Raw genomic sequence first — 12310 nt, 5'->3', positions numbered from 1 at the left:
AATCTATTTTAAAGTTTGCGTACCACCTTTAAATTGCCACAACTTTTTTATTATGCTCTCCCCAAATTTTTTAAGGGGGGAGCATATAGTCGCCGCTTCGTCTGTCCGTCCATGCACAATTTTTGTCCGGGCTATTTCTCAGCAACTAATGACTGGAATTCAATTTAACTTAATGGGAAGCTTCACTACCAAGAGGAGACATGCATATTATCAGCCGGTTCTGGTCAGATGATTTTTCACAGAGTTACAATGTATGGCCCTATGAAATTTTCCATTAACTGTACATATAACGCGATCTACCTGTTGGCGTATTCGTTATTACTGGGAAAAATCTAGTTTTTTATTAAATCACGAAAAAGTGGTGTTTTTTATTGCGCAATCGCTATAAACACGTGGCTTGGCCGGAAGTACATGTAGCCTTAATAGCAACCCCAAGACAATTCACCCCCAGGAGACAATTGACGGGCTAGACAATTTAAATTAGATTTTTCATACCCCAATTTTTCGATTTTCGTAATCATTTTTGTCGTACCCAAATGTTTTTCGTACCCAAATTGTTCGTACCTAAAAAAAAATTCGTGCCCATTATTTTCGTACCCAAATTTTACGTACCCAATTTTTTTCGTACCCCTTTTTTTTCGTGCCCAATTTTTTTCGTACCCATTTTTTTCGTACCTAAATTTTTGTTCGTACCAAATTTTCTCCGTAACAATTTTTTTTTTTCGTACCCATTTTTTTCGTACCCAAATGTTTTTTGTTCCTAATTGTTTTCGTACCCAATTTTTTTTTCGTACCCATTTTTTTCGTACCAAAATGTTTTTCTTACCCAAATTTGTTCGTACCCATTTTTTTTTCGTACCAATCTTTTTCGTACCCAAATTTGTTCGTACCCAATTTTTTTTTCATACCCATTTTTTTCGTACCCAAATAAAAAAATCGTACCCATTTTTTTAGTACCCAAATTTGTTTCGTACCCAAATTTTTATTTGTACACATTTTTTTCGTACCCAAATAGTTTTCGTACCCTATTTTTTTTGTTATCTTTATTTTTTTGTACTCTAATTTGTTTTCGTAACCAAATTAGTTTTTTTTCCTGCCCATATTATGTTCGTACCCATTATTTCTTCGTACACAAATTTGTTCGTACCCAAATTTTTTCGTACCCATATGTCGTACTCAAATTTTTTTCGTACACAAATTTGTTCGTACCTAATTTTTTATTCGTACCCATTTTTTTCGTACCCAAATAGTTTTTCGTACCTTTATTTTGTTCGTACCCTTTTTTTTTCGTACTCAAATTTGTTTTCGTACCCAAATTATTTTTTTTTCGTACCCACTGCCCACATATTTTTTCGTACCCAAATTTTTGTCGAAATAGCTCTAATCGGCTTTCAATTTGATTTGATCTCCCCACTCATTCCATCCCGCGAAACCCTTAAGGTGTCGCAACTCTAGTATACTTAAGAATACCTTGAGTATTTTTTAGTAGTACCTAGGCAGACAACGACCAATCGAGAATAAGTTGCATTTCGCGGTAGCGTTCAAATGTATTTCTGTGGACGCTGTTGATTGTTTACAATTGAATCATTTATGTAATCAATATTTTTTTTAATATGTGAAAATCCTATGAGTATTTGACATTCATATGAAATTAAATCTAAATATTGTCTGTATAATAAATTATTTTTGGTATGTACAACGTTTGTCAACACGTTTTGTACGACAGTACTGTTAAAATACGTGTTTAAACACTGATTGATACACTGGCTGAATATGTTCGGTACCATAATAAAACCGAATAACACTCAACTTTGCACTCTGGATCAGCAGACGATGTATTGCTTACATCTGCTTATCTTACGGAGGATTCCGGAGATTGTCAACTTCGGCCCCCATGCCATAACAGCGACAAGCCAGAAATTCCTAAATTGTAAATGGACCTAAGATCCATATGCAATTTAAGGGGTTGCCTGGTTGGTCATAGTTTGCTCGGCTGTTTTTTCATTTTCTTAGTTACTATAACTACTGATTGTGCACATTATCGTTTGTGAGTTTTCTTTATATATTATGTTAACTCGTGAACACATTTTTTCACAGTCGTATTGCATCCGTTTAGATTTAAGTGCCCAGATCACATTATAAGTCACACATTCATAGTTTTGTGCTGGAGTATGTTTTCCACTTCACTTAGTGTGTACGTCGTGTGTGTGTACAATGACATTCCACATTCCCGATTTTGAATGCTGTAGGAGTTGCTTCTCTTTATTAAACGAACATATACTCAGTCTTTCGAAATAGAAGCGGGTCTTTTAAAAATAGAGGCGTTATAATGTTGAGTGTATTAACACTTTCATAAAGTAACAACATACTGACTCATTTTAAGTTACCCATGCTTAGTTTATAATAGAACATATATATACGATCACAACATATTCACTTTTGATTCACTTACAATGATGGACGTTATAATTTGGTTAATTAAAAGAAAATCATGTATTATGATTATTGTAAGATTGTCAAAGACAATTGACTGTGTCTGATTTAATTTAAATTTACAATATTAAAATATGCAAGCACTTATCAGTTTCAGACGATGAATTATTACAACAAAAACGTGAACTGCTCCTTTAAATGCATTGTGTTGTTTTAATTTAAAGGAATGTTATGCCGATGTTCATGTGACGCCTAGTGGACATATGCTTTTTAAACTTGGATGCCGGGACCAAAGGGTAAAGAAGTTCTTGTCAGGTTACATGATTACCTTTTCCTTCAACAAAATAAGAGGGATGCGCTCGATGGGTATGTGTAGATTCTGGAAAAGGATCATACTATTTTAAACTAACTATTTCGTCTAATTTCGATTTATGTTTAGAACATGCATAATTGAAATATGAAATATCATATGCAGTACCGTATAGGTACTTGTGGACTTCACAAGGTTATTGGAATTAATTATTAGTGCGGATTTTGTTTAAGGAACGTCTTATATGTATTGCAAGTGTACAAGTTCTTCGTTGACAATATGTACACCAACGAAGACATGTAATGTATGTTGATTCGATGAAGTAACGAAACGCTTTGTCACTGTTCTGATTTGAAAAAGTTTCTGAAAAACAAAAGACGAAATGTGATTTATTTGAATTTATCTTATGGTGGTCGATTCATAATCTCTAACAACGATACGTTTTTGATTTGGGCCGTGCTCTGTGAAAATGGCGCTCTACTACTACTACTACAACAACTACTACTACTACTACTACTACTACTACTACTACTACTACTACTACTACTACTACTACTACTACTACTACTACTACTACTACTTCTACTGCTACTAATACTACTACTTACTACTTCTTCAAATACTACTACTACTACTACTACTACTACTACTACTACTACTACTACTACTACTACGACTACTACTACTACTACTACTACTACTACTACTACTACTACTACTACTACTACTACTACTACTACAACTACTTCTACTGCTACTACTACTACTACTACTTCTACTACTACTACTACTACTACTACTACTACTACTACTACTACTACTTCTACTACTACTACAACTACTACTACTACTACTACTACTACTACTACTACTATTACTACTACTACTACTACTACTACTACTGCTACAACTACTTCTACTTCTACAACTATTACTAATACTTCTACAACTACCACTAGTACTTCTTCTTCGACTGCTACTTCAAGTACTTCTACTAACTACTACTACTCCTACTACTTCTACTACAATTTCAAAAGAACAAAAATAAAGCATATTAGGGTGTACACAACTAGGTTTCCTAGGTAACATAAACGTCTCACCTTATTTTTAAGATGACGTTGTTAAAAAAGGGTTTCCAAACGGAGAACATTTTCAAATTGCGCAGTTTTGTATTGCCATAAGAACGTTTACTAGTTTGTAGTGCGAGTATACGTTTCGAAAATTAACCTTTAAATATATTTAAATAAAAGATGCCATTTTTGCCATTTTTTAAATTGCAATTTGTTTTACATTAAATATTTAACAAAAACATTGCAGATATTGTATTAATTTAAGTCATAGTAACTCAAATAGATACCATGCGAAATGTCGGTTCATTTTATTTGTATAACGCCTCATGTTCGAGACAACCAGAAAGTAAGCCTAACGTATATTTTATAAAATGGATATACCAGAAAAGATCGATCCTACTTTTGCTTTCTAACTATACAATATGTAACTTTTTGGCTACATCATGTTTTAAGAACACCATCAAGTTCGATAAGTAGCATTTAAGGCGTTGTATTCTCCATAGGTGTAGATGTCAATATTTGAACTTAAATGTACTCTGAAAAAAAAGCATCCTACCTTAATATTTACATTACATGAAATCAACACAACAAAAGACAAGTTATATGAAAACTTTAAGATGAATATCTTATAGTTTAATAGTTTGCAAAAGTTGCTATTTTAATGCTTACAGTAACAATTGATATATTATTACAATTAAGTGAGTAATAAAGCGTTATTTACTTTTATAGGTGAACAAATACCACGCAGATTGCCATGTGAGAAGTGCCGCAAGAGGAAATCAGTGTATGAGACACATGAAAGATGTAATGTTGCTCTGCAATTTGAAGTGCCATTGAATTGTTAAGCGCCACTACAATGCAAAGAAAACGGTGTATTTTGCAGTGCATGATGAATATGGCTTTCGGAATGATATTGATAATATTGTATTCTGAGTATTGAAGCGAAAAACAAAATGTTAATGAGGGTTTGATACAAAATAACATAATAAAGTATTTTATTTCAAGCCTAATCCAGAAAATAATTTTAAAGGTGATTGCATGATCATTGAAAATTACTGCGTGTCCATTATCCTGGAAAATAATAACACAAAACGTAATGCAAATAAACTCAACTTTTATGTTCAATGTTTTGACATGATATTTTAATATATGTCTTAATTTTGGAGCATATTAATTGTCAAAGCAACTTGTGTTGCGTAAAGGTTTTCTCGATTGGAAACAAACAAGAAGCGATCAATATCATCTCAACAATGCTTGCGTTATGAATCATTTAGTCCCTCATACAATTCTTGGGCTGAGATAGTTGATATTATGTCTTAAGATCATCGCATACGACGCCAAGTACCTTTTCTACTCAGGCAACGGATTCGAGAGTGTCTATATAAATGCATGCCTTTCTATGCAATCGAGCTTAAATTAATAGGTCGCAACTTGAGTGTTTAACATTTTCAGGGTATGAAATTGTTGTCTTAATTACGTAGTTATTGCAAAGTTCATGTATTGTATTTATGTGTGCATCAATGTACGTGCCTCCCTTGTTTAAACTACATATTGTTGCACGAACGTGTTTAAGTCTAATATTGTGCATGCATGCTTTTTTGTTCGGTCATAGAATACTAACATCGACTTATTGGTTATATGAAACTATGTCTGTATATTCAGCAATTCATGTTTTATGTTATTAATAACGTATAAACATACTTTAAGTGTTATGCTGTATTTGTCTTTACACCCACACGTATTCATTCCAACTTCATCTAAACGAAAGTTTTTTAAGCCGTATTTTATACGTGTTATTTTATCGGCATTTCAAATGTACAAGAAATATAAAAAATGAAGCAACTTTTGCATTAAATACCATCAATGTTTTTAATACATATGTTAACATGAACATACACATTGATCATAATGCACATTTAACCCAAGAATCTAATTAATAACTATCTCAACAGCGATTGATCGGGACATAGGAAAGTATCGAAATAAAACAACACACACAACTGTTCTTTCTTTTTTATAATGCTTATATGTGAAGCTGTTATAATATGCATGCATACACATATGAATATTTAGTACATGTCATGGCATCTTGAGGCTTTTATAAAAAATATTCTTATTTCGGTAACGCTTGCTTTTTAGCTGTTTAAACGCTTTTAAGAAGCACATAGATAATTTTCTTGAAAATAGATTTTCAAAATTATAAATCTTGAAATTTCCTAATTGGGTTTTGGTAGAAACCTAAGAAAGGTATTAACATATATCTAAATAGATTAAGCAATCTCGTTTTTAAGGCAAATATACCCCCTCTCACATAAAATCTTGCCAATTTATTTGAACCCTTTTTATAACTATTTTGACAATTGCGCCTATAGGTACTTAAGAAATATGTAATAAAGCAATTTTAGCGCTATTACGTTTTTGTCAAACAAGAAGTATTGAGTAAAGGTAATACATGCTTATATTTAATTTTATCTGAATATCGCCGTTATGTTCTCTTATAAGGAATAAAGTTTTATGTATTGAACCCTTTATTATTACAACATTAAAGGCATATTTGTTTTAATTTTATAAAGCCTCAAAACACCATTTGTAAAAACATCTTCTAATAACTGTATAAGTAATCCATGGGACATGCTCACAGTTATTTTTTGATGTTCATTATTTTTAGCCTAAGCCTGACAATTTTAAAGTTTTTCATTAATCATTTAATACGCAGTACAAGATAATCGTATTGATGGAGGTCAATGATGCTTCCTCTTGGCTTAAAATTCTTGCCAATCAAAGGTCGAACGAGATTACCTTTTTGTTGCATTTCGTCTATGCTGAAATAATGATATAAATACGTTTATTCTTTACAATTTTCTTTATTTTGTAACTGATTTGCGTGTTTTTCTAAAACTTAAATAAAAATAGTAGTTACAACAATAATTCCCATTTGTTCGCGTTATTTTTGCAAGTGTATCAATTTAAACTGATGACTACTATTCTTGTTTAAAATGTCGCTCCTAGTATATATCTGTGTAATATGTCATGAAATATGTGTGAACAATAAATTGTATCCTCGTGGCAATCTGTGAACATGCCCCTTAACAAAATAAAAGATATATGTCATTAAAACTACTACAACACACTACGAGCAAACAATCATGTGTTTTGAGTCTTTGGGTATTTATTATTTAACTATCGGATTATAACACATACCATGCCACATTTTATATTTGTTGAAGCCTTTGTTTGATCATTACACAAAACACACGGTAATGAATAATTTAAAAACCAAAAATTTATCTAGAATATACGCATACGAAAATATCTGATCGTTCATATCTGCGAATGATGATGCTCGATTTCCGATCGGTCTGTTATTTATACCTAAAGACTCAAACCTTTGTCTCAATACAAAATACATTTACACACACAGTGATCGATTAAAGTGCTCAATAAATCATAGTGCAATTACAGCAAAACAAATGTCCAAAGTTGTTTACCTAAAAATGTAATAGATTAAACCCAATTGAATGTTACTTTTATGTAATTTTTGAATGTATAATGTTAAATTACATAATTGAACATAAATACGATAAATTAATGTTTAACTAATAAAGTCCAAAACAGACCTCGTATGTAAGTACATAAATTTATTTGCACTATGGTTTGTTTGTTAACACGTTAGAACAACTATGTTCAATAATGAACTATACGATAGAATACACAATAAAAACGATATACTATTTCTACTTCTTATGATAATGAGAATAATATAAGTATTTAAAATGTATCACACACGGGACGTTTTAATTCTAAAAAGCTAGGTGTTATAAAGTGTATTGCATACGAACAGACGTCCTTATATAATGTTCATATGTGCATATGCATTCTTTTCATATGAACTCTATGACCCGCGTGCACATCTTGAACAAAAACCAAAGGTTAATGCTTAATAAATATCATCTGTGCTTAACACGTGGTTGATCAATTTCAAAATCATTAAGCAAATAACATAAAATACAACTCAAGAAATTCCTTTTAAACTTCCACTCGCAACCAGTTCGTAAAACGAGTTCCTGTTGATAACAACTTCAAACTCTAATTGTCAATTCATGTTTTTGACAACCATGATAATATTTACATTTGATCAATCTGCCCTTTTGCGATGTTTTTTTAACGACATACAATGTTTTTGCATATTTGGATCTAACGCAAACGTCCACATATGTGATTGCTTAGTCAAGACACTACAAACAAACATAATATTATATATCAATCAAATTGTATTCATCACTTATGAAATCAAAATTGCATCATTTAATATGCGATATCATTTCGTTCATTCAACTTAAAATAATGAGATATACAATTTGAAACATAAACATACTACTACCATTGTTGCAAATTAATTAAATGCGTTATTTTCTGTAGTATATATGTATACTAAGCTAAGAAAAATATGCATCAGTATTGTTATAAAATGCAAATACATCTCCTGCAGTAACATTCAACAAGTCAAAACAGTATTATATAATAATAATTACAACATGTATTTAATTAACGCGTTAATAAACAAGTGTTGGTTGAGTTACGATTCAGAGACAAAATAATTACAAAATACTTATTATATATGTGTGGTGAAATTACATAAACATTTTGACCAAAATAATATATTAAAATAAAACATATTTAATAATTGGTTATTTTTCGTCCGGACTATTGCTATATGAGTGCATTCCTGCGTATCTTATAGTTGTTCAATGATTCAAATGAATCATGTTTAAAGCACAGAAGTGTCAAAGAATTACTTTTACACTCGTAAACTTATAATATGCATCAGTATAATTATGAAATGCAAATATAGCTCCTTCAGTAACATTCAGAAAGTCAAACAAACATATCAGACAACAAAATAGTCGTTACCTACTCAAAATAGTAAAATTTAGTTTGCATAGATTATATTCTGTTTAATATCATTGTAATAAAATAATAATGACTATATGCGTTTAATTAACGCGTTACATGTGTTTGTTTAGTTAAGATTCACAGGCAAACACATTACAAAATACTAATACTATATTTGTGATGAAATAGCATATACATTTTGACACAATCAATTGAAAGAAAACATATAAGGTATTTTGCGTTTATGCTATTGTTATATGAGTTTTGCTATGAGCATTTTTTAACGTGTCTTAAAGTTATGCAAATGATTTATGTTTAAAGCACAGAATAGTCAAAGACATATGTTTAGCATTACTTATACACTTGTAAACTTATAATATAGACTTAAACATTGTGTTGTTATGCTTGTTAAAACTAACAAACACATTTGCAACTTATGTTACTGGTACATCTATGTGCTATTGTTCAAAAATGCATAAACGCCTACGTATACAGATTTAACTGCTTAGGAAGTGTATGAACCAACTGTATACTTGTACAAGAATAGTTGATTGTATGCAAACCTCAATGAAATCTGAAAAAACCACGCACGTTAAACTTAACACATACATCAGTAATCAATAAAAATTAAATAATATTACCAGTACATTATTAACAATAGCTTACACATTAAAATACAAATAAAATATAGCGCTAGTAATATTGCCGAAATACATCAAAGCAACAAAATATATATTGTTTTTATACAATAACTTAAAACAATGAAACAGGTATTGGTGATGTTGATTTTTTTTTAAATAATCTGTTATAGAATCTTAAAATAAAAACTTTGTACATTCTTAAGAAGATCAGAGAAGGTTTGATGGACTTATATTGTTTATTCTGAGCGTTGTTAATCTGTTACCGACTGCATCTGCTTTCCATGATTCACCGCTGAACATTTTTATTCATTTCATTACATTATTGCGTTAGGAAAAAACGCAACTTTTTAAGATTAGTGTATACGTATCAACCCTAATGAAGCGCTTGTCAATAGTAGATAACATATCTTTATGAATCTAAACAAAAATGAAACATTTAATATATAGTTTTTCAAAGAAAGATATATATATATATATATATATATATATATTGGTTGAAATGTGATGATCATAAACATGATGAATTTGGTCGTAACTGCTTTTATTATCAGAATTAGTCAACAATTCAACACTACGCATACACTTAATTTGTATGAACCTATCTAAAAGCATACATGGTCGTGTTTAATTAACTGCCCATGTTACGTTATATAGAAAAAATACATAATGCAAATACATTACAATAACACACGTTAAAAAAACTACAATGTAATGTTTTCATCGGAGTTTGAAAACAATACTCCAAAGAAAATTGAAACTCAAATGCGATGTCAAATTGGTATCCGTAGGAATACCATTTTTCCACAGAAAAACAAACGTCATGTATTTCGTTAAAAAATAAATTGTATGAACTTATATATACACAATATTAATTTCAATCAAAGAAACATTGATCCATGAAGGTTAAGATACACATTGACACATTATATGAAATGGTAATTACTTTCATTAATTGATATTTTCAAAATTAGCAATTCTTCTCATTCAGTCACTAACAAACTGCTTGTAACATCCTCTTTTTTGTAAAAGCACATTAGCTTCTTAACCTAAAATCTTTTCGAACAACAATATAACATTCATAAAGATACCACTTTAGAAAAGCATTCAGCATGAAAATACAGATGCAGGTTATCAGGCATAACAAACATTGGTTTGCATTACATATTAATGTTCATTTAAATTGTTTAATTAATAGCATTTACATTTTATATTAATAACACGCATTTACATCTGATTTCAATTGCGCATTTGTTTAAATATAATTGTATTTCAGATTCTAATAATAATGATAAATAGTGTATGGCATATTGAACGTAATGTTAATTGCAGTTCAAATGTAGTACCAGGGCAGAGTAAAGAAAATAAAGTTATGTCTAAAATAGTATGGAGAAACACACTTAAAAGGGTGTACATCAGTCGAAATGTGATTGTGACAACATTTATGTGCGCATTCAATCATGCCCCAGTTTATTAATGCCCCAAATCAGGTAAAACAGTAGATGTTAGTGTTATGATTATACGAATAAGCATTTGGAACATACTAAACGGTTTTCATCAAAATGACGATCGTGTTGTTAAAACCATCTTAGTTTACAATATGTTGGATTCATTAATATTATTGCAATAATATATGTCCCAAGAAACAAGGTTCAAACAAAGAACAAACATTAACATATTCATACAATATGAACATTTATGTAAATAAAGAAATGCTTAATATATCATAAGGTACACACAATTTATAAAACAACAATAAAAGGCAAACGATAGCGACATCGTTTAAAACGTATCAACAAATAGTAAAACTTAATATAACTACCAGTGTGTGTCATAAAAAGTAATACATTATAAAAGAAACAAATACCAAACGCATTCATCGAACACGCGCATTCTTCCAATACCAACACTTTACAACTAAACATTTACAATAATATAAAGGTGTACAAGACAGGTACATATTTCTTCGCATACATACATTCGGCCAAGTAATAGTACGAATAAGTACAATGTACACCATGACCTAAGACCCAGACAATACTGAATTTGCACTTGATATAGCATATGCAATATACGTATAGACTGACAACTGTGCCAGTATTAACTTGACTTTTCTTATTATTACACTATTTCATGGCAAACAATTGTACCGAAGCTATTGCTGTTCGTTTTCACCATTCTCTTAATTCATTTACACTCACACCGAATATTAACGACTTGTGCAAACATTGAATACATTGAAAACAAAAACGTATCAATACATCAAGAGGCAAAAAGCAAACATGCATATACACCGAAAATACTCCAACCTAAATAATTGAATACACACTTGTTAACGAAATGCTCCAGTCGAATTATTTATCGTGAATTGTTCGTAGTTGTACGACGTAATACATAGTTCGGGCATAGTTAAGTGCAACACATATTAGAAAAGCATTCAACATTGCCCGATGATTATAGCATACATACTCGATAGTGCTGAAGTAGAGATCGTTCATACAGACCATCTCCCATAATGTATCGTGTTTACATTACTGCCCCGTTAAAAGTGTGTGCATCGGTCGGAATTTGATTGTGACAAATTTTCCGTTTCTTCATCCGCCTTATGTTCGCTGTCAGCCTGAAGTAAAACAAAATATAATTACCATATAATATAATAGTGATTAACTAAGAGAACTCACTTACACTTCTTATGCAGCGTTTTTATAATTCTTAGTTTTCCTATGTATCTATTCATATGTTTGAAAGTTCGGTTTGAGTAGAAACATAATTATGCAGCGAAATCATTTAATAATTAGGCTAATTCAATGTTATTCAGGTTTGCTGCATGAGGGAATAACAATTAGCAAATAAATAAGAGTGTTTCTGACGCATATTTTTTTATATCTTATGAAATTCTGATAGTCGATGGCGAATAATTCATTACACATGGAAAAGGTCGTACATTTTTATCAACTGTATGGCAT

The 12310-nt window shown here is 30.7% G+C and overlaps 2 protein-coding genes across 2 annotated transcripts in view; one reads left to right on the top strand and one right to left on the bottom strand.

Moving 5' to 3' along the window:
* Nucleotides 1–12310, top strand: part of LOC127861301 (uncharacterized) — a 436008-nt gene that overhangs the window by 395033 nt on the left and 28665 nt on the right. The gene's annotated exons all lie outside the window — the stretch shown is intronic.
* LOC127861298 (transient receptor potential cation channel subfamily M member-like 2) overlaps nt 5813–12310 on the bottom strand; it is a 139255-nt gene continuing 132757 nt past the window's right edge. The window contains exon 30 of the mRNA XM_052399746.1: nt 5813–11964. Within this exon, the coding sequence (XP_052255706.1) occupies nt 11887–11964 (78 nt within the window). The 3' untranslated portion in view covers nt 5813–11886. The remainder of the gene's footprint in view (nt 11965–12310) is intronic.

The sequence above is a fragment of the Dreissena polymorpha genome, chromosome 15, assembly GCF_020536995.1.
Source record: "Dreissena polymorpha isolate Duluth1 chromosome 15, UMN_Dpol_1.0, whole genome shotgun sequence".
NCBI lineage: Eukaryota > Metazoa > Mollusca > Bivalvia > Myida > Dreissenidae > Dreissena > Dreissena polymorpha.
Note: the sequence above shows the minus strand (reverse complement) of the source record. Positions and strands in the feature narration are given on the sequence as shown.